This window comes from Triplophysa dalaica, chromosome 23 (assembly GCF_015846415.1).
Source record: "Triplophysa dalaica isolate WHDGS20190420 chromosome 23, ASM1584641v1, whole genome shotgun sequence".
Lineage (NCBI taxonomy): Eukaryota > Metazoa > Chordata > Actinopteri > Cypriniformes > Nemacheilidae > Triplophysa > Triplophysa dalaica.
In genome coordinates this window covers 14,455,886-14,483,736 of record NC_079564.1, presented here as the reverse complement: position 1 = coordinate 14,483,736, position 27,851 = coordinate 14,455,886, and the positions used below count along the sequence as shown (strand labels likewise).

Sequence of the window (27,851 nt, the reverse complement as noted above, 5' to 3'; positions counted from 1 at the left end):
CCAACAATAATCACAAATATCATAAGCTGTGTTTATTGGATCTTAGGTCAGAAATTAATCAAACAATCAACGAAAGTTGAGAAAAAGGCCTTCGAAAAATCTGCCTGATCTGTATTTGTATAAATTTGTACTATTTGGATTGTAAAAAGTATTTATTGGAAAAAGCAGCAGTAGACTGCACTAGCATGAAAGCAAATAATAAAGTTTGTACAAAAGATTGTACAAATTCATAAGAATGAGGCACCTCCTAAAATATTTAGAGATCAGATTGTGTTTGTGAAAATAAAATGACATACTACTACTACTACCACTACTAATAATAATAATAAATTAAATATAATAAGAGTAATAAATAAATAAATAAATGATAGTAATAATAGGATTAAATAATTAAATAAATAAAATTACAATAATAATTACATAATAATAATAAGCAAATTATTATCATCTTCATCATCATTTAATATAATAAAACTAATAAAAATTTAAATAATACTAGTATACACAGCTTTTCTGTAGCTCTGTGGTTAGAGCATTGCGCTGGCAACGCCAAGGTCATGGGTTTGATCGCAGGGATGGCACATAAAAAATGTATTGTACAATGCAATGTCAGTCGCTTTGGATATAAGCATCCGACAAATGCATAAATGTAAATAAATCAGATCAGCTTTAAAAATAAAAAATCAGCTTTGAATTTTTTTTCAAAAATCAATCCGTTGTGATGGTAGACAATCCAAAGTCGTAAAAATTGACAGAGTATTATTGGGTCCCATTATCACAGCGCGAGGGAGGGATAACAGATAATGATGTGGGGTCATGATGTACTGATGAAAATATGAGTGTGACTGAGGATGAAAAAGAGGGAGAGTTGGTTGAGGATAGTGCAGATGAATGGAGTGGGTCTATAAGGGACTATAAGGACTTTAAACCTCTTTTCCGCTCTGCTCTTGATGGTGACCTTGATCATCGGCCTCTTTGAGTTGTGGGCTCAACAAAAGAGTCAAATAACTCACTGGGATATAAAATGGAAAAGGAGTGGACGCATAGGCGACCTGGATGCTCTTTTCTGTCTTATTCTGTGTTTTTTATAGAAGTAATTACTTTCACTCCGCACGATGACCTGGCCAGATAGAATCAGACCCTTGAGGTCCTGGGCGATGCAATCTAATGGGTCAAATTAATGGTCCTGGGGACAGAGATTGACCTCAGTGTGACGCTTTGTGTGTCTGTGTGTCGCTGCATTCAGCCTGACGTACCTGAAGCACTGCGTGATTTACTGTAAAAAATGATAAACAGGTAGAAATGTATCAACCAGTATACATTTTTAGATGCCATGTTGTAAGAAATATAGCTGCTTTGAACACTATAAAGGAAAAATACTAAAAAGACAAAAAATCCCATCCTTATATAATAAAAATGACACTAGAGGATAAATTATATTTATATCTAGATACATTTATACATTTCCCTCAAAATTTGACAACATTACGTTAATATATTCAGGTATTTAACTGAGTCGTTTGTGTAGTTCTCATTAATGATGATTCTAATTACTGTAAGACATTTGTTTTTCATTAAATCAGCATAAATTAAAGAAAGCACAAATACATTACAATGTAAACAAAAGTTACCCTTTTTTAACATTAACATGCAAACATTTTAGCATCAACCGTCTTTTCACCAAATCTTATATGACACAGACAAGCAGATTCTGTGGGATTCACCAGCTAGTGCTCATAAATTCTTCAGATGCATGAAGAACTTATTATGGACAAATGTTTTAAGTAAATTGGGCCTTTCATTATTAATTTATTGTACTTCTTTATATTTTCTCAATCACATGCATATCATGATAAAATATTTATAAACATAAAACATTTTATTTGCATTAAGTGAATGAAGTCTTATTTCATATCATCTTCTGTATATTTCCAATGAGTTTATGAAAGAAAATGAACATGACAGCAAAAACATATTTTTCACTTTACTCTCATGGGGAAATATATTTCACTACAGTAACCCTCTCCATGACATCTGACTATGTGTAACTGTATGAGAGATGTTCACAAATTCTCACATTGTCAAACAGCACATAAATAAACAGAAACAAACTGATGATGGTAATTAAATCAAACATATGGTAGTAAACTCAAACACAGCTGTGTGTTTGATCTGTGGGCAGTGCTATTCACACCTTCATACAGGGTCTGGACAGTGTGTCAACGAGGAAGATGTGTGCGATTCTACAGCGATGTCGGAAACTGGCATGATCACACTCTCTCGTAACATGTCTTGGCAAACATTTCTCCCCTTTCATCACCTGTTAGACTAAGAGATACTACACTGTCATTTTGAAGTCAAACAAAGCTCAGAGTGAATTTACAGTAACACCTATTACAACATGACTAAAGATCTCTGCACATACAGTCTGAAATCTTCGTATGCTTTTTTTCGTATTTGGCTCTCGTTCGTACGATGTCTTTGAATTGTTATAAAAGGCCACTCAAAATGCTTGCTACGGATGCGAAAACGCAGAAAATCGAACCCGGTCCGATTTTTTAAATGACAGACGAAAATATCGGAGGCAGTGTGTAAATGTGATTGATACAACGTGAGGACGTATTTATTTTTTAACGTGCGGAAATTTCAGACGCAAATTTCGTACTCAATGTGCAATGGGCTAATCCGTTTCAAAAGCAAGATTAAAGGATATACAATTATTTTCAGTCAAGCCACATCATGCATGCCCGTACATTTTTATGCATTTGAGGCTTTTATCCAATGCGACTTACATTACATTATCCTATACATTTGTACACTATGTAAGACTACTAAAAAACCATTATATATTTTAGTGATCTTGGTTCATATAATTTACAGCTATTGAAGGATGATGTAATACAAATATTTTATGTTTTTTTTCAAATTATGAAAGTTTTGTAAAAAAGCTAAGTAGGAAAGTAAAGTATTGAGTGTTACTTGAGCATTGTGTTAACAGTGTGAAGATTGTGAATGTGATCCCGGGAACAAAGATACTGCGAACAATCTATACTTTAAGGTTCGGATTAAAGCATCTGCCAAGTGCATGATTGTAAATCTATTGTATTTGCATTTACATGCATGTAACTGTGGCAATATCTAGCACACAACTGTTGATGTGTTTGCTCTTTTGGAAAACACCAACAGATGGCGTTTCTGTGGTTTTGTTTTAAGTTGCATAGTTTCTCTTAAAAACAGCTGCAGGAAAATAACAGTTTACCAAATAAGAGATGGCAGTGATGAAGCTGAACTTCACATTCATCTACACAGGTAAATTGTTTACGGGTAGGTCATTTTATAGTCATGAGGTTGACGAAACAACAGCTAACAAGACTACACTGACTCTCCGGGGGGCGTTTACACGAAACCTTTTCAATAAAAAATGGATAGCTATTTATTCATTTTCATGACAATTTTGAAAAAGATTTTTCTCCAGGTACAAAAATGTGAATTTGTAAAAAATGTTGATGCCATTGCATATTATGTGTTCAGGCGTACACCAATGTACAAAACATGCACTTTTTGTGTTTCGGCATCTAAACTTTTTTTTTTTTATAAACCTTAAAGGACCAGTTCACCCAACATTTTTTATTCTCTCTTCATTAACCTCGATTTGTTCCAAATCTGTATACATTTATTTGTTCCGATGAACACAGAGACACCAAGTCTACACCGGCGAAGTCTATATTTGGCGAATGCTTGTAACAAAAAAGTTCTTGGCCACCATTGACTACCATAGTAGGAAAAATAACAAGGATTCATGTGAGCCTGAACTCATATTCATGTGTATTTTGTAAGAAAGTAATAGGGTCAGTTTTAAATTCATGTTCAATTTTACAACCTCCCCATTTATGTTAAACCTAAATCAACACCCTGAGGTCAGCAGAGATGACCACTGTGACGTCTCCCACAAGCTAATAATGAAGGATTAATACAGGAGTCATCATTAAGCAGAGACGGTTGTAAAACGCTATCTGAATAGATCAGGTTCTGCATTGGTTTGGATGACTCTCAAGACAAATATCACAGCAACCCTTTCCCTCTGACATTATAAAATCACCCTGTTTAAACGGGGCTAACTCGCCCTCACGAAAACTAATCCTCTAATAAAGATAAACCCTTAAATCAATACACTGTCCAGCATTCATGCTTCATAAATCCTATAGGGACGGCCGGTCTGCTATCCTACTAAAGCACACACTGCTGTGAGGAAATGGTCAAAAGGGGCACGATGTCACATTTGGTTGGTCTGCAGAGCATAATGCTATGATCCCATATTTTGACACATACATTTGTGGTCCTACGTATTTAGTTTCACTTAAGACACCAAGTGATCACATCATATATTTGACGCATGACTATGGTGAAAAAAATCATCAAGACCAAAAATATTGATGACTGATGCTGCTCTACACTGTTTTTTGACCAATCACATGCTCTCTCCTCCCTCTCCTTTATACCTTTTGCAGCTGTCTATAAATAATATTTCACAGCTGTGACAAAACTAAAGCCTATTGTCTGTTTAAAAATGGTAATGATCCCTTCTATATGACCTGCCCAAACCTCCTGCTTTCATTTGAAATTGCTTTGCTTGTTAAGCAAATTCACGAGGTCTATAATGTCCACTCGAAGAAAAGCTATTATTGGCACAGGAACTCTAGAGCGAAACGTTTCATTACTGACCTGGAAATCTTGTCGGTGCAAGACATGGTGATGAGCCGTTGTCCTTCAAGGACTCCGTCCCACGTCTGTACGGGACCCGTGCACTTCACAGGCAGCGTACCCTCCCCTGATTCAATCTTTGTTCGTAGGTGACTGTGAAACTTCTTCACCAAGTGTCTGTTGCTGTGCACTAGACGGACAACATATACACAAAGTGCATTACAGATGAGCATTAATGCCATCTGTTTATGACTGAACTGTTACTTAACAGTATTTTACTGATGATCCATCTGCCAGAAGGATTTTATTACAGGGTATTTTTGAAATACGGTAGAAAAAACATGTTACAGAAAGACTACAAATTTACAAGAAAACCCTAAAAAAATGCTATTTTACATGACAAAACTGTACTTCTCTGTATCTTACTGGTGCCCCAGCTGGAGGATATGTACTTTTTTTACATTATATTTTTTAATTATGGTAAAAAATATCAAATTTTCAGGAAAAACATGAAGGATTTTTTTACACAGTGTCAATTTTTTTGTTTTGGGGGTAAATTCTGCCTTTAAAAAAGCGTGGTTGTTCTCACTTAGCAAAAAATGAAACTAGTACAATGACATTTATCTAGGAGTGTTGTCTTACTGTCCAAATACGTCTTGAGCCAGTGTGTATAAATATATATTTAAATATATTGTAAAGCATTTTAACACAGAACTCATTTTAAAGCTCATAAACACAATAAGAAGAATCAGAAAGTTTTGATAAAACCTCATCTTAAAAGAACAGAATCATACGAAAAGTCAGAGTGCGAAAGAGATAAAATAGACAAACGAAAGATCTTACAATCAGTGGTGATTTCGTACGGCGAGTTGACTCGGGCGTCACCGCAGGGCGATGTGCTGATGTACATGTGGAAGAGGATGTTCTCTCTCAGTCTCAAACACGAGTCTTTGTGCCGTACAAAGATCGATTGTTCCCAGTCCTCTTTCCTTTTGCTTCAGAGTGATCACAGACCCCGGGCAGGAACAAAGAAATGAGAGGAGAGACATGAGAAACAGCCACGTCTCAAAATGGTTTGGCAGTCACATTATCTAGTAATAATGGGCCAAAGACACAAAGAAGACAAATATTGGCCTTGCCGTGACCAAGGCTACCTCCGTCACTGTCACATTCCCATCTCGCTCGCTCTCACACGAGACACGACCTCAAATCATTACTCTGTCTGAACAAGGCTAAAACAAATAGCCACGAACTGTAATTTTTTAACCCGGATGATCTGCAGCAAGTCAGCTGTGGGGAGGACGTATCATGCCAGGCTGCTAGCTTTTACACATATCGTCATAATTATCATTAACAAAGTTCCAAACTGTGTTGCCATATAGAGTGTGAGGTGAACTGTGCGCAGGGAACGTGCATTATGCACGAAAACATCTTGGCTTCTTATTGCCTGAGCTGAGTGAATTACACAAATGACCTGTGATGTCAAGGGTGGAGCTGTGTTGCTCCGGATGTGTCCATCGAGGAAGGCGCTGATAGCTATTGTGGTATTTGGCGAGCATAATGACTTGTCTACTAAACTAGACTCCAGACCCAGCCAGACGGGGCCATTTAAACACAGATAATGCACTCTGGGAAGACTCGTATGCAAATATGACATTACGGAACGCTCTTCTATGAACCAATCTGCTAAATCAACGAAGACATTTAGAGTCACCGATACCTCCAACACCAGACGATAATGCAAATCCTTTAAGAACGAAGAAATGACATTAACACTTTTGAAAGTACACCCAAGTCCTCTGCTTTGGTGAAATAGTGCTTCTCTGAGATGATTGTATGGCCCTGCACGCAACATTAGGGATGTTTCTCCATTTCATCTCTGTTTATCACTACAGAGAAAACTTTTTCAATAATAATCTCAAATGTAAGTGTGTTTAGAGTAATGCACTTACATTACATAATTTAAATATTTTAGATTAGATTAGATTAGATTCAACTTTATTGTCATTACACATATACAAGTACAGTGTAACGAAATGTAGTTTAGGTCTAACCAGAAGTGCAATTAGCAAGTGCAGGATATACAGTGTGAATAAATACAGAATACAATATTAGGAAAATACTATACAATGGCCATGTACTATGAAAATGTGACAGTCGGTATGTACTATGAACAATATAGACAGAAGGCTATATACTGTGAACATTAATGTACAGGTGGTTATGAACAGATAACAATATAGACTATACAATAGTGCAAGTGACTTGAGTGTGCATTAGTTACTTAGACATTAGCTATTAAAGTTACAGTGCAGTAGATGAGTTGGTGCGGTTATTAAAGGTACAGTGCAGTACATGAGTTATTGAAGTTATAGTGCAATACATGAGTAGATGCAGTTATACATTTACAGTGCAGTAGATATACTTTACTCATTGATAAATCTAACGTATAAATGACAAAGATCCGTGCACAGAAATCATCTTGCGACAGGGTTATCGTGTGATTAACCAAATATTTGTATGCCGCCAATCTCATCGTACGAAATGATCGTACCTTGATAAATGCGACGGCTGAAATCCATTGTAATTTACATATCACGACCCCATAAATGAAGGTTTTAGGGGCGCCCCTAGATTTTGCAACATGGAGGAACATAATCCGGCCAAAAAGAGGAACTTCTCTGATTTAGAAATTACAAAATGCGCTTGATAATGTTATTTACTAACCTTGCCTGTGCTATGTAATATTTTCGTAAACACTTCACAATGTGTTTTCAATTATTAACATTAGGGAATGCAATAATTGTTGTTAATGTTATTTAATACTAACGAAATTACAACTTTTGATTTAAAAAATAGTTAAACAGTGAAACTATTTAAATGAGTAAAAACATGTCGTTGACGTACTGTTCATTGTTTGGTCATCTGAATCAATGTAATTAACTAAAGTTACCAAATGGAAGCATATTTTAAAGTGCATTTCATATTGAAAAGTTTGTAAACCTAAAGGTATAACAATCAATATTTTCAAGGAAAATCAACATCACGTGCATAACTAGATTATGAACTGAACATTACTGTACTTTAATATGCTATTAGACACCTTAATATAAACATTATATATCCAATGTAGAGCTTTATTCAAGCACATCCAATTCATGTGTCACAGTCCCATCAGTTCCCCTGTCTGTTTCTCCTGTGTTTCCCCAAGGACTCAATTTCCCATTATCCTCCACGCTCCCTCACCATACCCTCATTGGTAATCATCACACCTGCCATCAATCATGCTCATCACTAGGACTGCATATACACTCACTGTGTTTCTTTGTCGGACATTGAAAGTGTTATGTGTTATTGTTACCCGTGGAACGGCCTAGTGTCTATTAAAACTATTTGGAATGTATTATCTAGTCTTCAGTCTGTGGCGTCATTCCGTGACATCATCAATGGGTACCGGTTTAAAACATTCTTCAAAATGTCTTCCTTTGTGTTCTGCAGAAGTAAAAGTCATACATGTTTGAAATGACACAGGGTAAGTGATGACATCATTTTTGGGTGAACTATCACTTTAGGAAAATATACTGATATAGAATCAATTAGCCTGTTGTGTATTGTTGTCGGCACGACAAGGAGATTATACTTTTTCCAATTTGTTGCAATGTCACATCACATCCGGTGTACTGTAATTGTGAGAAAATGAGTTACCTGAGGTGTAACTCCAGGTGTGAGTACAGAAAGCGCAGCAAGGCTCGTCTAGTCGTGATCTCTGCATGGCAGTCATTGACCACTAAGCCCTGGTCACTCATATACTCTCCATTAATGCATTTAGTGCCTGTGGATAACGCCACCACTTGAGCCTGTCTGAGATCCAGACCTGTGACACACAATCAATAAAAAAATGTAAAAAAACAGGTTAACTGCTTGAATAAATAATTAAAACAAAGCTGAATAAAATAGGCAAATATCAAAGACACAAAGAAACACAAACAGGCTGAAGGTTTTTCTCCGATCATTTGAATGCAATTCATCTGATCTTAACAGTTTGTCTGTGACCAGTTGTTTTGTAAATCGTTTAAAATGTAAAAATGACTTTGCAATGATGCAGTTAATTTGGATCTTACGGAAAACACAAAAGCAGTAAGTGTTTTTTATTTCTCATGGGAGGTAGTGAGCTATTGACAACAGAGGTCTCAAAAAAAAGAAACCGTGAAACTGAAGCACCTTTTATGCCCCTTATTTTTAAGAGTGTAATGCAGCCCTAAGTTATGACTGTTTCTTTTTGAAAAAAAAACACCCAAACATTACCAGTGGAAAACATAATCTTTTAAGAACATATCAGGTCATATTATACCCCAAAATCAAAAGAATAAAAATAACAATTACAGTATGTTTTACAGGTTTGTAATTACTGCCAGTGGCCATTTTCCTTAAATTCTCATTACTGATGTTCTTTTATTACGTTTAAACTATTTATACAATTTATTCTTTTTTTAGGGTTTTAGAGTAATTGAATGCATTTTTTATTCACAGAAGAAAAAAAAATGTAACTGATAATATCATGATGTAGAAATACTTTAAATATGATTATGATTTACAACTATACAAATCTGTGTTCCTTCGTGCAGGCTGGCACTTTGCTGAGTTCTCAACACATGGATGAGTAAATCCCAACTTGCTGTGGCCGCGCTGGACATCAGCGCACAAAGCTTTTCTGTGACATTTTCATCAGCCGCAGCAAGACGAAACCCGCAACCGCGGCACAAAAGCATCTCCACCTGCCGCGGCTCGCCGTAATGCTCTCCCAGCTGCCCGGTCTGCGGTACGCCACCAAGCAGGAGGATTCATACTTGGGCTGGGATTTCTGAACTGAGAACAACTCAAGCGTGTGACTGGATGTCAACTATAAAGCTCTATGTGCTGAAGAAAAGAATCTATATCTCCCCATCGCTTCAAAAATTTAGTGTTCACGGCCTCCTGTAGACCTGCGGGCTAGAGGCAACATATGAGCTTTTATCAGTCTGGGCCCAGACGGAATTGTGTGCCACGGCCCAGCCGCCACTCGCACGGCTAGATGGCAATAACAATAATAAAAACTAATATTGAGGTGGGGTTAAAGGCATAGCCTTTGAAATCCATTCTTCCACCTTTTACTGCCTGCTGATCCAGGAGAGAGAGAGAGGTCATAAGAAGAGGAGAAACAGATGAAACAGAAGCCAGAGGAAAAGAAACTGTGTCTAGATGAACTAGACAACATCAACAACTCATTGTGTTTTATATGTTAATCTAACAGATTAACATCAAACTTGGTTCGACCCATTTTAAATTTATAAAAAACACTGTGAACATATTTCTACATGTTTCAAATGAAGATCGAGATAATACGGTTTGGATTGACATGAGGTTGAATACATGATAACAGAATTTAATTTTGCATGTGTAAGAACACATTTTATTGCACATGATATAAAAATTTAAAGAATTTGGAAATAAAGGAAAAATAAATCCTAGCGGAGGACAGAGCAGCTGCCCAGCACAAAACCCATCACCATGAGTTATGTTCTTCTATTCGCGCACTATTATGTGAACTCCACCTCGTCATCTATCAAAGACCAACTGCAACCTCTTAAATGTTCCCCTGAAGATTGAATACCAGCTGTTTCTACACCTGCCCTACCTATACTATCCCAGCATGCATATGTGCACTGCGCAGAAGGGACACGGCATGCCCGGGTTTTGTGTTTAGATGCTTTTATTCAAGAGCACTTTCCAGGAGAATTGTGAGTTAAAAGGTCTCCTCAACCAGCCATCGCTGTTCTTTCTTTTCCATTTAATGATAGTTTAGATCAATCTGGTGATCGGAAGGAAAAAGAAAGGAGAGCGTTTAGTAATTTCTCTCTGTATCGGCATGACATTTTTGTACATGTTCTTCTCTCAGTATGTGGGGGTGGTCAGGCCTGTGGGCACTGCTGCTTTTAGTAGAGCAATAATCATCAACATCTCTGAAACAGCACATAGTGTGAACAGCACTGCTGCTCTCTTTAGTCTTTAGACTGCCGGGTAAAAAAAACAGCAAAGACACGTTATCAAAGACAAGAGCGCAAGCAAAAAAAACTAAAAACAACAACTCGCAAAAAATAATAAAGTGAGGATTTTGGGGAATTGCAAACTGTTAATTATTTTTTTAATAAAAAAATTGTGATAAGTATTAATTCTATAATGCTATAAAAAACATAATAATTCTGTAAAACATTGTACATTCTCAAGGTTGAAGACTGATTCACAATTTTTAAAGTAATTTTATTACTTTACTATAAAAGTTATGCTGAAGCTTAAACATTCATTTGATGTTTTTATAATAATGTTATATAATATTATATTATATATCATTTTCTATGTAGAATTTTTTTAGAATTCATATTTAGACATTATTTATATACCTGTAAAACTGTTCCTCGATTCATCGCAATTAATCGCATCCAGAATAAAAGTTAATATACTGTATGTCTGCGGACTGTGCATATTTATTTTGAATTTATAACACATTTCTATTTCAGAAAAATATAAATAAAAATGAATAGATGTTTATATATAATTTAAATGATATATAAATATTAAAATACACATGCAAATATTTTGTGTCTGTGTGCGTGCGTGTTTTATAAATACTAAATTAATATGCACAGTACACAGACATACGTACATTATGTAAACACAACATTTTCTTCTGGATGTGCATAATCATGATTAAACGTTGGACAGCCCTATATAATTGTTATAATGAAATACTGTTAATACTACAATTCTAAAAATTATACTTACATTAATTATTTAATACATATACTTTTGGTATGAAGCAGCAATGCATTTTGTATGTTAAAAATACTTGAAATGAAAAAATCTGTTATTGAGCAAGTACAAAGCTTGTTCAAAACTTCCCAATGGCAATCTTATTATAGTGAATTATGAGTATATTAGAGTGCTTATAGTATAATAATATTTTTCATGAATGAAATTGATTTAGAAGGATATGTCAGCTATTTTTAACCATAAGTAAAGATAAGTACATAAAGTATCCTCAATTTTTATGTTTTGAACAAAGAAGGCGATCGAAAGGCAAAAGTTATGGATTACCGCATAAAGAATAGTTTAAAAAAATAAATACAATCTATGTGTGAAAGGAATATAAAACAGTGGCAGATGTCAGAGTGCAACCCCCAACAATCCTAAACATATTCAGCTCTGTTTATGCTGCAGGCCTCAGACATGCACTGCAGATGTGCTCAGTTTTTTTTAAACAGTACCTGTATAGTGTTAGATTAGTCATACCCCTCCCTAATCATAGCACGCTTTCAAAAAATGAAAATTTCAAATGAAAGGTATCCAAAAAAATGTTTTACCCAGCATGCCTCAGAAGAAAGAAGGAGAGTGTGGCTGTTTAGAATTGAAAACTAGCTCACGATTTACCAACTACTGCACCATAAAACTACTATTGCCAATGTTTAATAGTATGTGTAATAGAGACCATTTCACATTATTTTGGAATAACCATTGTAGTATTAAAATTGTTATTGTTTAATTCGGCAGAAAGGATATTGAGCACAATGCATTGTGGGATACAGCACTGCATGCGGCTTGTTTTGTTATGGTCAGTATTTGACACATTGTGTAGATAATCGTTATAAGTGTATTCCATGCCTACTGAAGATTTACACTCTTGAGACAGTATGAGTATAGTATAGCCACTGTCTGAGCAGGGCACTATCAATCAATGCATGGGTCAGTCTGTCTGGAATGCCCATATGCTGATATGAGCTGAACAAGCATCATTACCCCCACATTTCCTAAATGAGTTTTGTTTCGCAAAACAAGGGAAGAACGCAGTTCATCAGCTCCTTTATGAGGCCATCAAATCATAAGGAATCATTAGATGGAGCTTTATGTGTCCACTGCTTTGGGGGGTTTAGGATAGACCATCGTTGATTAACTGGAAAGGACACGTGTATTTTTGGAATACACTGGATGAAAAACCCAGAAGAAATCCTTTCTGCAAATAAATGAATTTTCATTTTGAATGGGGGTAAATCAAATAGATGAGGTCAACATCGATGAAGTCATTTACATCCCATTAGGCAAAAATGGAATCAGGGACTCGTGAATTGATCCTTTACAACTTGCTCTTGCATGAGGAAACGCTTGAATATTAAATGAGGTCAAACCGGTGCACATCACGACCATGAGATTATTGCCCATAAACATGAACAGAAACCATGACCAGTGCAGCAGGGTAACAGTGATGTTTTTCAATGGCTGATTCTTAAAGGGCCAGTTCACTCAAAAATAAATGATTACACTCATTCAATTTGTGAAACACAAAAGAAAAAAATCAGAAGATTGTGCTGGTCACTTTCAATCGTCAAAAAGCATCCTTGAGCTCTAGAAAAGGCACTATATAAATGAATTAACTATAATTTATAATAATTATTGATATTATGTTCAAATGTCAGAAGTTATATTTGGAAAAAATATTCCTTTAAACTTTCATATTTCTTCCACTTTAGTCTTAAATATTTCATTACAGCTCTGATCGTGACTAAAGAAAACAATGAAATATCGATGCCTTGTCACATTCAACTATGTGTCACATCTGTCTTCGGAAAAAAACTTTTGGACACCAGCAGTCAAATTTAATATGCATCCTCCATTAATTCAGAATTTCCAGCACTGAAATATGTCTCTCCACTTCAGAATTGTCCTAAACACATCTGTTCCCAATGTGAAAGTACACACCTCTCGCACTCCTCAACTCAATATTCCAGCATCCGTACCGTGCTATGTTGAAATAAGATTATTCACACCATCTGATTCAAGCGGTGTCTGTTTCTTTCGCGTTACCGGATGAAATAATCCAATAAGAGTCCTGTGAGGAGCGCTCTCGCGCAGGTTACCTCCCCCTCTGTGAAAGTCCCGCCGTTCAAAGTTGGACCCGCATTAATATTCTACCGGTGCCCGTGCCAGTCTGAAAGATTCAATAGATGCTCAAAGAGCGGCAAACAGAACCCCCAGTGTTTCTGTCAAGTTTGCCTGTCTGCTCGGCTGCCACAAATTCTCGGGCACCAATGCCTGGATCTTTGAAGATAACAGTCTTAATAAACAAGCTCTGCAATTACTGTGAGGCTAACAGAGCGAGCGAATGAGAGGGAGAGAGTGAGAGAGAGAGAGAGAGAGAGAGAGAGAGAGAGGGGGTGAGGACAGGGATTAGGTCAGATCTCGCTGAAGTCTAAATTGATGGGCTGTGGTCTTCAAAAGAGAAACTTCATACCCATCCTGCAATGATTCAAGAAATCCTGCAGCTGTTTCTCACACACATGCAAACACATTTACACATATCAACATACTAAGCTCTCTTGATGATATATATACTGTATTACTGGTCAAAAGTGATGTCCAACTTTGGAAAATGGACGTCCTTGCTTTTGCAAAAATATAATATCATCATAAATCTGTGAACTTTTTGTTTTTCTATGCATTATTTGTATATCTTTTGATTCCCTGACATAATGTTGTTGGCATTTTTGCCAGACAGTCTCATCAAATGAATACCTTGAAATTTTACGTTTTTCTCCCTTTAAAAATTTAGAATTAATAGACATTAATAGCAAATACTGTATAAAATATACCCCCCTCAGACGTCACATCTAGCCACTACTGTGTACACAACCATTAAAAAAATTAAGCAACCACTTCCAAAATATTTTCAGTTTTTCTTAATTTACTTGAGGTGAAATTATCATTTCTGTTTCATTCTATGAACTACTTACAATATTTCTCCAAAATTTCTAATAAAAAAAACTGTTTCTATTTGCATTTATTTGCAGAAAATCAAAACTGAAAATTCAGGTCAAAATAAAAGAAAATATGCTCTGTATTGTCTCAGACCTCAAATACCGCAAATAAAGCGAGTTTATAATTACTTTTAAGAAATACAACAGTCGTATTGATACACGTATTTAGGAAAAAATCTAAAAAATTTTATGCAATAACATCTTGAGTCTTTCACATTGCTGTTGGATGACTTTGTCACTACTGATGTTTGACTTTGTTGAAATACAACTGACACTGGACTGGAATGGCCACAATAAATCTAGAAATGCTGATTGAATGACATTTTGAAATGGTTTCCCGGTCATAACTTTCTCCACTGCTGTATTTACTAAAAGTGAAATCAAAGAACAAAGTGGTGTGACGTAATTTCCAAAAAACATTGCATCGAAAAAAAGATTTTGTTTAGGTACTTCCATACAACTTATCAAAACTTATCAGAAAAGTTCACTTTGTCTGGTTAACACCTCTGATCTTCCATATGCTAGTGGTATGAGCACCTCACAGCATTGGTCTGCAAACCCACAACACCTTACTGTGCATTTAGAAATTTAGCCTGAACACGTCACAAGTCAAATTTTCTCCCGAAATGTAAAAATCATTCATATATTGTAAGAATACTGCATTGCGCTGTACACAAGTGAGCTTCAGTTCCTATGAATCATCTCAGTTCATTCTTCACGGCTTGACTCAGTTGTGATATAGGTGCAGCTTTGTCAATTTTCGTTTCACAGGTGATAAAATCCTAAATATTTAATATGAAGCTCGAAACTCAGCAGCAGTGCTGCCACATTCAGAAGACACACAAAGGTGCTTTCTCTCGATATTGAACTGGTTAAATAATTCAGGAGTGGACTGAAGTGTTGGCGTACCTCTGGTCATGACGATGCCCGCCAGGCCTTTGTGACGCGCATGCAGCAGCGAGGAGCAGCCGGCCAGCTCAGTGTATTTCTCTCCTACCAAGTGGAATATCGCATCCGCAAACTCCTGCAAAACACAACCAGTTCTGTAAGTATTTGAGGCTTGCAGTATCCATAAATACATATAAAACCTGAAACATTATGTTTGTACAGACGTGAAAATTGCATTGAAAATAGGGATTTTAACATTTCATAAATCACACGGTTCATGTATATTTAAACAGCAACTCAGCGGCTAGGCTTTGCTGTTTCCCGATCACACAATGACTTTCCCCGCAGCGTTTTTCCTTCTCGCACCAACACCGTGACCCAATTAATTTGTGTCAAAACATCGCCCATCGATAGAGTAATTGGATGGAGAAGAGACCACGGGCATGCTTGTGGTCAGGCGTTTATCCCAGACACTTTGGCTAATGGAACAGCGTGATTAGTTCGGTGGCGTCTCAAATGGACCATCTGTCCATCGCGCTGAGCTCGGGGTTGAGGCCACCGCAAACACGCCAGGCTGAAAAATAACCCGCACTCTGCGTTTGCATTCGCCAGACGGCTTTCGGTCCACCCCGTCCCGTACAGCTGTTCATGAACCTGTGCGAGTGGATTTATCGCATCTGACAGCGTTAGTTTGCTGTTTGTAAAATTAGCTGCTTATGCAGGCAAGAACATATTCATAAAGTACACACACACAATCACAGTGGCACATAATAATTATGACTTCTGAGGGGTCGGCCAGGCAGCTGGTGGAATGAAGTGAACGCAAAGTGCTCAGGAGAGAAAACAGATGCACACCTCTTTACAGAGGATGTTCACAGCATGTGGCCACTGATGAACTGATTGGAGAACCGTTTTAGCGCAACAGTGACGCGGCCGCCTGTAGACTCAATACACCTCATAATGACAATGAGCAGAAACGGATGCTTGACAGCATGATGATATCAATGTGATCTCATTAGCATTTAATGGTATTCATGCAGAAGTAAATACATGTCAACTGACAGTGTTATAGTATTACAAAATAATGCATAAATCTGTATAAAGATAATAAAATAATACATAAACCTGAATGAATACAGTATAAAAAGATAATGCATACATTTGAAATGCTGTGATCGTAACCAGATTTGTTTACATTTCTATGTTTCTGACTCTGTGTATGTGTGAAATTGTTTGCATTCGAGAAGCTGTTGATTATACCAATAGAACGTATGAATATAAGAACTGCTAATGAGATGTTGAAAACACTTATATACAGTATTATACTGTATAGACACGCGTGTATGGGATGCAATTCTGTAGCCTACAATTGTAGAATAATAGTAGCAACAACAAGGTTTCATGTTTGATCCTTAAGGAAAACAAGAGGGGATCAAATGTATACCTGGAATGCACTGTGAGTTGCTTAAGTTACAAAATGTTTGTCAATTCAAATGTATGTAAAAGTAATGTAAATTAAAGGGCTCAGATGAAAGTAATGAGAACTTAAAATGATTGATCACCTAAAAATGAAACTTCTGTCATTTTTTACTCACCCTCTTGTTATTTCAAACCTGTATGACTTTCTTTTTTCCGCAGAACACAAAAGAAGATATTTTGAAGAAAGTTGGTAACCGAACAGCACTGGCCCCCAATCACTTCTATTGTATGGACACAAAACCAATGCAAGTGATTGGGTGCCGGGTACCAACATTCTTCAAAATATCTTCTTTGTGTTCTGTAGAAGGTAGAAAGTTAAATAGGTTAGAAATGGGTAAATGATCATTACGTAAATGATAAAAAAATTGACCATAACTTTAAATGTGTCTACTTGTGACTTCCCGTCAAAAAAAGTGACCACCTGGGAGTGCTCTAGTTGGTCAGGTCTAGGTTCAGCAACGTTACGTGCCCAAAGAATGAGGTCAGCTGACTACCTGAATATACTGAATGACCAAGTTATTCCATCAATGGAGTTTCTCTTCCCTGATGGCACGGGCATATTCCAAGATGACAATGCCAGGATTCATCGGGCTCAAATTGTGAAATATGGGTTCAGGGAGCATGAGACATCATTTTCACACATGGATTGGCTACCACCGAGTCCAGACCTTAACCCCATTGAGAATCTTTCGGATGTGCTGGAGAAGACTTTGCGCAGCGGTCCGACTCTCCCATCATCAACACGAGATCTTGGTGAAAAATGATTGCAAATCTGTACGGGAATAAATGCTGAAATTGCAGAAATTCATCAAAATGATGCCATGGCGACTGCGTGCCGTTATAAAGCTAAGGCGGTTCAACAAATTGACTTTTTTTGGGGGACGGGCAGTTTATATCACAGTAGAAAGGAATTGTCATAAAAGTAAGGTTCATTGTTTATGCAATATTCTTAAATAATAATTCGCACAAAAAATAACAACACTTTTTTTAAGCTTTGTTAACAATTTGTTTGTAAATGCTTTAGCTAACATCAACTAATAGAGCAATATAGTTTTTTAGCAATTATATATATTATTTTTCATAAAGTCTTAGTTAGACTCATCTTAGTCAATGCCACTAAAATGTTTGGTCACACTTTATTTTAAGGTCCAATTGTCCGGTATTAATAAACCGTTAACTATGACTTTTGACTCTGTAAACTACTAATTTGTTGCTTATTAATAGTTAGTAAGGTAGTTATTGGGTTTAGGTAGGATTAGGGAAGTAGAATATGGTCATGCTGAATATGTGCTTTATAAGTACTAATAAACAGCCAATTTGCTAAAAATAGGCATCTAATAAGCAACTAGTTCATATTGAGAATTGGTCCCTATACTAAAGTGTAACCAAATCTTGATATAACCAATTTTCCATTCATTAATGTTGCGATACAATGTTCAATTAAATTTTTTAGTAAATTATAAAATTTACATAAAGAGAGATTAATAAATGCTGTAGAAGTATCGTACGTTATTAGTTTATGTTAGCCTATTTTTAAACTAATGTTAAGAAATAACATTATTGTGAAGTGTTACCAATAATACTTATATATTTTCATACAATAATTATAAATAAATCATTTTTACTTTGAAATTAGTGTGAAAGATTACCCTACATGAGATTTACCCATATGCCCCACTATTTTTTCAATTTGTGTCATCGTCTATCCATGCTTTGATTGTTTGAAATGATGACCGCCTCTTTAGCCAGCAGTAAAACACAAGTGCTCCTTTAGTCCGAGTCTGCCAAGCCAGCAGCACACACATCTTTAAATGTCTCTCAGTGATAATTAAACACTAAGCCCAATGTCACCTTAATAAAACATCATTTATTGGTGACATTAAAAGGATTAAGAGGGATGCCAAACATTTCCACATCTCAAAGACTGAGGCGTGGCCTATCACTGGACTGATGCCCAAGATCAGGGACTCACTGTACTCAAGATTTAACATGGTCGGAAAGATTTACAACTGATTTTTTTTAAAGATAAAAATCAGTGATTTTTGTGTTTGCTAATGTAATGTGTAATTAATCTTTGATATTAGGTACAGCAGAATATTAGTACAGCTTTCCTGTAGCTCAGTGGTAAGAGCACTTGCGTTAACAACACAAGGTTGTGGGTTTGATCCCAGGGGTTTGCAAACACCTATGTAAAGTGTATAGGATAAAGCAATGTAAGTCGCTTTGGATAAAAGCATCTGTCAAATGCCTAAATGTAAGTGTAATCTTGTGTACTCTCATTTATTTTATTAACCTCCTGACAATTTTATTTTGTCTGATTCCTTAGAAAAGTAAAAGTGCACCTCTCCTCAAGAACTGCAATGATATAAAGTGTTATCCATAGCACAAATATTGGCATCAGAACAGGTTATAAGCTAAAGTTCTATGTTTTAAAGTTTGTTGGAGTCTGCAACTCCCACAATGACCAACAGTTATAGTAATGCTTCACTTAGCAACAACACAAATTCACAAATATGTGAGAGGATAAGCACATCCTCATCTCTGGCCATTTCGGGAGAATAAAGTGGTGTCTGCCTTTTGTTTGGTTCATGCCAACAGTACTTTCTGAGCTTTTACATTTCAAAGACTTGTCTCAACACCAACCATTAATGGCAATCAAATCATTTGATTTCTTTTGAAGATCTGCCGCAATAATGATGTCTTTTGCATAAATCCGTATTCACATCTCTGAATAACGAATAATGTCACACCGATTTGAAAAATGAAAAACTCTTGCAGGTAATGGACTGAAATTAGTTATCAAAGGCAGGAATCAAATATTTAGAGCACTAAAAAGAGACTCTAATACCTTAAAAGAGGCGCTGAAAAGGAAGAACGAAATAAAGAGCTGAAAAATCTCTGGCACATTGCTACAGAATTTGTGTTGAATGTTAATCAGGCAAAAGAATAAGACGACTCTGACAAATCAGAGCGAAACTGCAATCCCAGTCTTTTCAGTTTGCAAGGTTTAGCGCGTGTGGCAATGAACAAAAGAATATCTTGTGATGTTTGCCGGTTCTTTCTGCCATCTGGGAAGAAGAAAGAAAGACGCACCCGCTCAAACGGTTAAACATTGTGTTGGCTGTGCAAAGGTCATGGGTTCAATTTACAAAAAAACTTGCAATGCACTGCAAGTCACTTTGGATAAAAGTTACAGATTTTTTAATATAGTATTTAAATGATTAATTCTTAAATAATAGTAAAAAAAACAAAAAAAATTAATCATATAATCGTGTCATTCTGAATAGTCTGAACCAAAGCCGGCCATCAAAATGATTGTCTACTATTAACTCTTATAAATGATTGACAGGTTGATTGACAGGGCAGATTCTACTGAAGTTTATCAGAGTAATATATTGTAATATTTAAACTTATTCATTTACACTTATTCAATGGCAGACACTTTTATCAAAAGCGACTTACAAGTAGGAGAGCATATAAACATTTTGTCTAATGTTTAATTTACTGTAAAAGATCCACAGTGGCGCTGACAAATTTTGTTTTCTTAAACAACTAGAAGGACAGAAGCATTGCTTTAATTGCTTTTGTAAGAATATTATACAAATTCAGTTTACACAGCTAATGTAACGTTTAACCAGGTTTCAGTTTCTCTTTCCATCAGTTTTATTCTTAAAGTAATGTATAATGTCAGTATACTGCAGTCATCATCCCCCTCAAAAGTCAATACTGAGCCAGGAACACTAATGTCAACAGGGAACTTTCCTCAACTGATCCCTGACCCAGAAGTCGGTTCCTCTGGGGTTTCTTGCTGACAAATGCATCCTGCTAATATATAATGTCCTCTGCAGGGAAAACAGTATGGACTATGCAGAGATTTCTGCTGCTTGCTTAGGTGAGCAGAGAGGAGAAGGACTGGAAATTGCCCTACGTATAAGAACAGTCGAGACTGTGAGACTGAATTTACCCACTCAAAACAAAAAACTGAATATTCATAAATAAATGTGATACATATTTTTGCCATTTGTTTATTAAATGTAAAAAACAATGTGTGTACTTGGATTGATAGGCGTGTCGTGTATTTACACCAAAGAACTGAAAAAAAGTCAATGCATTTTATGCATTGTTCTACACATCCACTGCTTAATGCACCCCACAGAAAGTCTGTGAAAATGCGCAAAAGCATTTTAAACACAATAAGACGTTTTGAATTATATCTTTTTTCAGCCACTGTTATGCATTAGACACTTCAATCAATGAAAATCATTGTATACTAGTAATTACTGATATTGACTAGTATTAGTTACTAGAAACAACCAAGACCAAACACGCCGATCTGTTACGATGGAAATGAATAATGAGACTCCACACTCCAGAACAGAAGGTGGCAGTAATTTACAAGATGCTGGATGCAAACCACCATAAACCTAAATTATAGGTTGCTCGGTCAGTTTCAATTATTAGATGATAGATCTGGTCAGTAAATTGGTTTAATACACACATTTAAGTCAACTTTAATTTATGAATATGTCAAATATACAACCCGTGTTAAAAAGCAGCCCAATTTAGCAATCCTGTGTGTAAGTTCTTTGTTGGTATGAAAGCGTGCTAACATAAATTTCCAATGTCAACCAAGTTAATGAAAAATTAAGCAATATCTAGATCAAAATAAAAAGAGCTTTATGTTTTATAAGATCGCTCGTCTCAATAAACATCAACATCCTTAACTAAGCAATTGCGTGTTCCTTCAAATGATATTCTTCCGTTGAACACAACAGGCAACGCTTCCATGATAAACTGCATCCGCTGCATGACGCAAGCGTCATATATTTGCAGGCAGTGCGACCGTGACCACTCCATGCTTTACAATCTCCAGCTTGAGAGAATCCAATCATACGACGGCGCGCGTGAGGGCCATCTGTCAGAAACCTCCCCCCACGGCTTATCAGGGCCCACCAGAGCAGCCGTGCCTCCAAAGAAATGGGGCCATGTCTTCTATTTCTTTATAGAGGTATTTAACAATTCATTCAGCTAGTTTTAATAGTGTCTTTTGGTGGCTATATCATCCTCCTGCCTGCTGCCCAGGGTGGGTCTTCGAAAAATCAATATCCGTTGAACCCCCGCCTCAAGAGCTTTGAAAAATCTCAAAGTGGCTGGTACCCACGGTGCCACACGTCCCGTTTGTTCTCCATGACCCATGCTATTAATTATCGGTTCCTACCTTTCACCTTGGCTTTACAAGGACCTTGCTCTTTCTCACCTTTTTCCTTGTTTTACAGTTTTGTTTTTTGTCCTTACTGCGCAAACACAAAGAAACAAGGAAACTGCTGACAAAGCTTCCGCTCCCGCAGAAATTAACTGTGTACAGCTTTGTGATGTCGCCTCAAACCGTGTCCAACCTTTTAGCGTGTGGAAGGTCCAGATGGCCCTGCAGCCTGCGAGACAGATTTTCAGCCGGCTACGGTTCCTGCTCTATCAGCGGGGAGCTGTCAATCAGATCAGCCTTGCTGGCCCACCAGTGCTGTAAAACACATTGCCTTCTCATCTGTCCCATTATAAAGCCACCAACACTCAAAACAGATAACAGGGCTGGAGAGCATCGCTTTGGTCCCTTCGCGCTATGGAAGAGAGCTGGGTCACTCAACCCAAGGAATGGACAGCCTGCTTGACCCTACAGTTTACAGAGATCGTGACAAATCTGTGGCCTGAAACGAATGACCTCCACTATCAGAAAGGAGGTTGTGTGGGAACGAGTCGACCTGATAAAGCGATGGCCTGGTTTGGAGAGGAAGCTAAGATCCAGTGTAATTTGTGTAATTAGCGGCATGAGGTTGTGAATTACAACTATGGCTCACCCCACCCCTCCCTGTCTCTTTCAAAAGCAAGACGGTGACTCTCAGAGGACTAAGATGTTGGCAGATTTCCGCTTCTTTGCTGAAAGAGATGACATATTTACTATATGCGCTCTGTAGAGCAGTTTGTCCGTTTAGGGCTACATTGCTTAACTGCGGTTGATCAGTTGGTTTCTAGTAGGCGTTCCATCTCAACTGCAGCATCTGCACAATCATTGGTAGTTATGGAATCCCACTGCTGCTCATTTGCATAACGTCTGTGCCACTTCGTTGCATCTGTAACTCTTATTATAATAAATGAGTCCAGATCGCTGTGTCACTGCAAATCACTGTCGACGTGAACAGCTCTTTAGGGTGAGAGTGACAAATGGCGTGGTCTAAAAACACATTCGGTCTGTATAGTAAAAACACATGTGGCCTTAATTCGGTCTGTATAGTGTTAACTGTGTTTCAAGAGAAGCAGTTTCAATTAAAGTTTCAATATGGCCACACCATTGACATATAATTCAGCGGTCAATGTTGCGTCTATTAGGAAGGGGCATTTGGAGACAAAAAATTATATTCCAAATTCGCTGGGAATTATTTGATCATACATACATAAACAGAGAGAGAGAGAGAGGGAGAGAGAGAGAGACCGTTGATGATGACAAACTGTAAAATTCATCAGGAAATAAGCCATCTTAACTCAAGCCATGTAGTAATTTTCAGGATAACGTGCTGAAACATATTAATAATAAACATAATAAACACTTATAGTATCAGCTGATCTGAACTATATCTTTAGAGATCAACTAAGTGATGAGTGCTGTTGTTTGCTCTGCCCATCTTGCATTCAACTTTGTTGATCTTATCATAAAACTAGCCAATTGCCGCTGACCTGTGGAGGCTTCCCCTGTTGAAAAACAGCATATGCTGGTCAGGTTGGTTTTGAAGCATGGTCAAAACCTGCCTAACCAGCATATAGGGAATAGTTTTTTTTGTTCTTTACTTTTAGACGACAGTCACACACACTAGTCGATGTTCTATAATTAAATCAAATAATGAAATATTCGAAAATCGTGACTCATCCCTAGCTTGTATGTTTTGTAATTTGTTTAGCACGGGTGGCTAGCAATTGGCAATTAGCCTTCCCAGCCCTGTACCTATGTGACCACGCCGCTCCTAAGGCTGCGTTCAGACCGCCAGCGACTGTGTCGCCAGTCTCTTGCTACGAGGTCGTTAAAAGGCGTTCCTAGCTTTGGTTATCGTAGAAACAGTTATAAACAAACCCTGCAGTACCTGACGAGAGAAGAATGAAGTTAGCTCCGCTGCTGTATTCCTATAGAGGGTATGGACGTGTCGTCACTTTGCAACGTTAGCGCGGCAGAGCTCGCCCTCATGGGTGGCAAAACTCTTAACAAAATGACTGCTTACAATATCAGGAAACGTAATTCTGCACACCTGATTCCTTTTTAAATCGTAGGTAAGTCGTAAGAAATCACCGTCGAGTTTCTTTGCTTCTATAGTCTTCTCCATTTTGCTGGGTGTTTTGCCACCCAGGGGAGCGTGTCCCTGGGCATGTCACGACGTGAAAGTGACTTCAATGCATACACTATTGGTAGTCCATCCTGAAAGTCGGCCAACATTTGCATAAAGTAGAGCAAATCATAACTTTGTTGAGACATGCACACTTCCTGACGCTCGCATCGCTGAATGTTGCTAGGCTACCATTGAAATGAATAACATCGCCTCACTTTGTCGCCGGAGGTCTGAATGGGGCCTAAGTTAACACTATTAACAATTGAGTGTGTACCTGTTGAAAACGTGAGAGAAAAGCAGAGGCCCAGTCGGCTCTGTGCCAATCCCACGCGATTAACCCTTCTGTCAAGATAGAAAAGTGAGGGTAAGAGGAAAATGGCTTAATAATGCCTTTATACATAATACATCAAATAAAGAGGACAGGGAAGAGGCTCCTTCAAAAGCATAACATGACCTGCCCCTGAGAATGAAACTGTGAGGAGAGGAGGAGTAGGACGATAAAGACTCTGAGGAGCAATGAGAGGAGAAACAGAGCCAGAGAGAGAGAGAGAGAGAGAGAGAGAGAGAGGAAGAGTGTGATGTTCTTGTAACAAGCGCCTCTCAGGCGGACTCTCATCTGACCGCAAGGGCTGTTCATACACCATTCATTAATCTACTTGTGATTGTGAAGAGCCCTGCAGACGGGAAAGGCCACAGAAAACCTTTCATCACTACACCCAACTGTGCTAATGCTAACGGCTAATGCTGCTAACACTGTAAACGAATGACTCTGGTGTACATTAAACATGGTTTTTTCGAGAGGGACTTGAACAAAAACAGACCTGACAAGTCTGACATCCCGTCCCATTCCTAATCTAAACTTTAATGAAGACATAAAGGGATAGTTTACCCAAAAATAGAAAAGTTTGTCATCATTTATTATAACTTTTTCTTCTGTGGATCACAAAATAAAGTATTTTGACATAACGGATGTCAATGAGGACCAGTGTGGTTATCAACTACTAGTTATCTTCTTTTATGTTCTGCTGAAGGATGTCATACAGGTTTGAAATGACACGAGGGTGAATAAATAATGAAAGTGAACTATCCCTTTAAATTCTATTAATTTGTGTTTTTCTGGTCCCACAAATCCATCCAGCTCCACATATCTGTATTTATAACATCAAATATGCCCTGATTGGTTACTATTTTGTCACTCGTGTAGCACTTCGCTTTCAGTGAAGTTAGAAAAATAAGTTGATTCCCAAAACTTGAAAACATTTTGCACTTGCTATAGCAAGTATGAGGTGTTAAACTGAAATATATCCAACGAATCAACCTACGGATGGGAACGCTAGCACAACCAACCTCAAATGCTGCGTCTAATGCTCTCCGAGGACTTTCCATCTGCTACAAGAGATGAGACGCATTCAAACAGCCTGTGAAGTAACATTTTGTTGTTTTCTGAGAATGTTCGGACCATCAACCAAACACATCGCAACTCCGTCATATCTGCTTCCCTTGAAGATACCAGACACAGCATCCCAGACAGTACTTCAATCCCAGACGGTTTTCTTTGAACAATCCCTTAGTATCTGCTGCCAAACCAGCAAATCCTGCCTGAAATTTAGAGGATTAACGAAAATTTCCATAACATGGTGTGAAATAGAGGGTCACAATTACAGTTGTTAAGAATAAAAAGGGCCAGACGCATCAATGTCCGACCCCTTTAAACCACAGGAGCACTAAAGGAGTGGCCTTCTGCCATGGACGAATAATCTGGACACTCGTGAGCGCTGATCCTAGCCTTGCAAAACCCCTCCGGCAGCTCATATATCACTGGGTATTGATACAGTTCCACTAGACTGCCACACCTGACATTTGATTCATAGCTTCAGGTGTTCTTTTTAAATTCTAAACAGTCTACAAGGAATCAAGAGAAAATGTCAAATGTGCGTTGTGGCGTGTTGGAGATTGGTAAAGGTAGCGTGCCTCTAGTAAATTATTTTGTTTTTACTTATTGACGTGCGATTCATATTCTGTCTTTGTCAGGACTGTCTAAACAATTGTGATGGAGACTTGGCAGTGCCACAATTATTTTGTCTTCCTAAATGTACAAACAACTTAAAAGCAGATATTGTCTCTGAGATATCTGGCTACTATAACATGTAGACTAGGGCTCATGTTATATGCTCACAGCCAAATTATACATATTTCATAAAAATAATCAAATATAGCCGCATAAAAAAATGTAATCAGTATTTCTAGATGTTTTGTGACCATTCCAGGTTAGTGATTGTTGAATTTGAACAAAATCACACCTCAGGTGTCACATGAAGTCATCCAACAGCATTTTGAAAGTAGTTCACAGAATGAAACATATATAGCACCTACCTATAAATAATACATTTAGAGAAACTGAAATTAATTTTGAAATTGACTCTTCCAAAACAAAATAAAACACCAAACAAAATTATGACATCTAAAAAGTTTACACTTCAGCTTTCATGGTTTGAAATATTTATTTGAAGTTGTAGTCTATTATTTGGACATCAATGAGGTCTGACTTACTATCCCAAACATAATTTAAAAAGTAATGTAAAAAAAAGCTCTTATTGCCCTGAAGGGCTTCATCCGATGAACTGCTTTGCAACAAGACGCCTTAGATCAGGTGTGCACGGTAGAAAGCAGTAACAACCAATGAAATCTCAGTAGGTGGATGATGTAGTGGGATAATGTCAAAAGTGTAGAAACGCAGGACTAAGAAACAGTCCAATATAACCTTAACTTTATTTTTCAGATGAGCAATTATGGTTATGGAAGTGAATTCATTGTTTATGTAAAAGACACACAGCAGGAGTGTGGGCTCATACAGCATGATTCATCATTCAAGTATAATGTCACAGTGGCAGAATCCTCTCCTGCATGCTTCACCTAACAATGACGTAAAATGGTAGGCAGAGGTAAACAACAGAAATAAAAACATGCAGAGGATCAAGTACTCAGGTAGGAATCGTTGTATTACGAACACAACATGGCACAGTCCTCAGCACCACTATCTTGTGAATCAACGCTTTCCGCATCATGTCAGATGGTTATTAACCTGCATTTCAATTGGTGACCCCTCATGTCACAGATTTCCTTCATTAGCCGTTGGTTTGTCCAGGGTGCTGTACACTCAGTGTTTAGTCAATTATAGTGCCGCTGCTTTTTGCTGTTTCTCCCTGACCGCATTACCCAAGGACATGTCAGTGTTGAGAGTCATAACCTTCGCATTCAAATGTGCACGAGCCTGTCTGATATACAGCCCTGATCTGTGATCACAGCGGTTCCATCTATAATTGGAAGGTGATAGCTGATGTGTAAAGCTAACCGCTGTATTGAAACCTCCCTTACTCGCCCTCTCTGGGAAAGAGTTCAGCTTCTAACCGATGTTTTACATGGCGGTTAATGGCTCTGTGTGGGTGGTTAGAGAACAACTCAGAATTCAGTACAGACGTCAGGCCTGGGTGTATCACACACCGAGTGCCCTGACACTTGTGTAAAAATGGAAAGGTACTAATTTGACATGGCACGCTATGAGGCATGCATTCAT

The 27,851-nt window shown here is 37.5% G+C and overlaps 1 protein-coding gene across 1 annotated transcript in view; it reads right to left on the bottom strand.

The window, feature by feature from the left end:
• adarb2 (adenosine deaminase RNA specific B2 (inactive)) overlaps positions 1-27,851 on the bottom strand; it is a 142,655-nt gene that overhangs the window by 8,557 nt on the left and 106,247 nt on the right. The window contains exons 4-7 of the mRNA XM_056739083.1: positions 15,453-15,567; positions 8,407-8,575; positions 5,545-5,696; positions 4,723-4,891 (exon numbers count right to left, since the gene is read on the bottom strand). Of these exons, the coding sequence (XP_056595061.1) occupies positions 4,723-4,891; positions 5,545-5,696; positions 8,407-8,575; positions 15,453-15,567 (605 nt within the window). The remainder of the gene's footprint in view (positions 1-4,722; positions 4,892-5,544; positions 5,697-8,406; positions 8,576-15,452; positions 15,568-27,851) is intronic.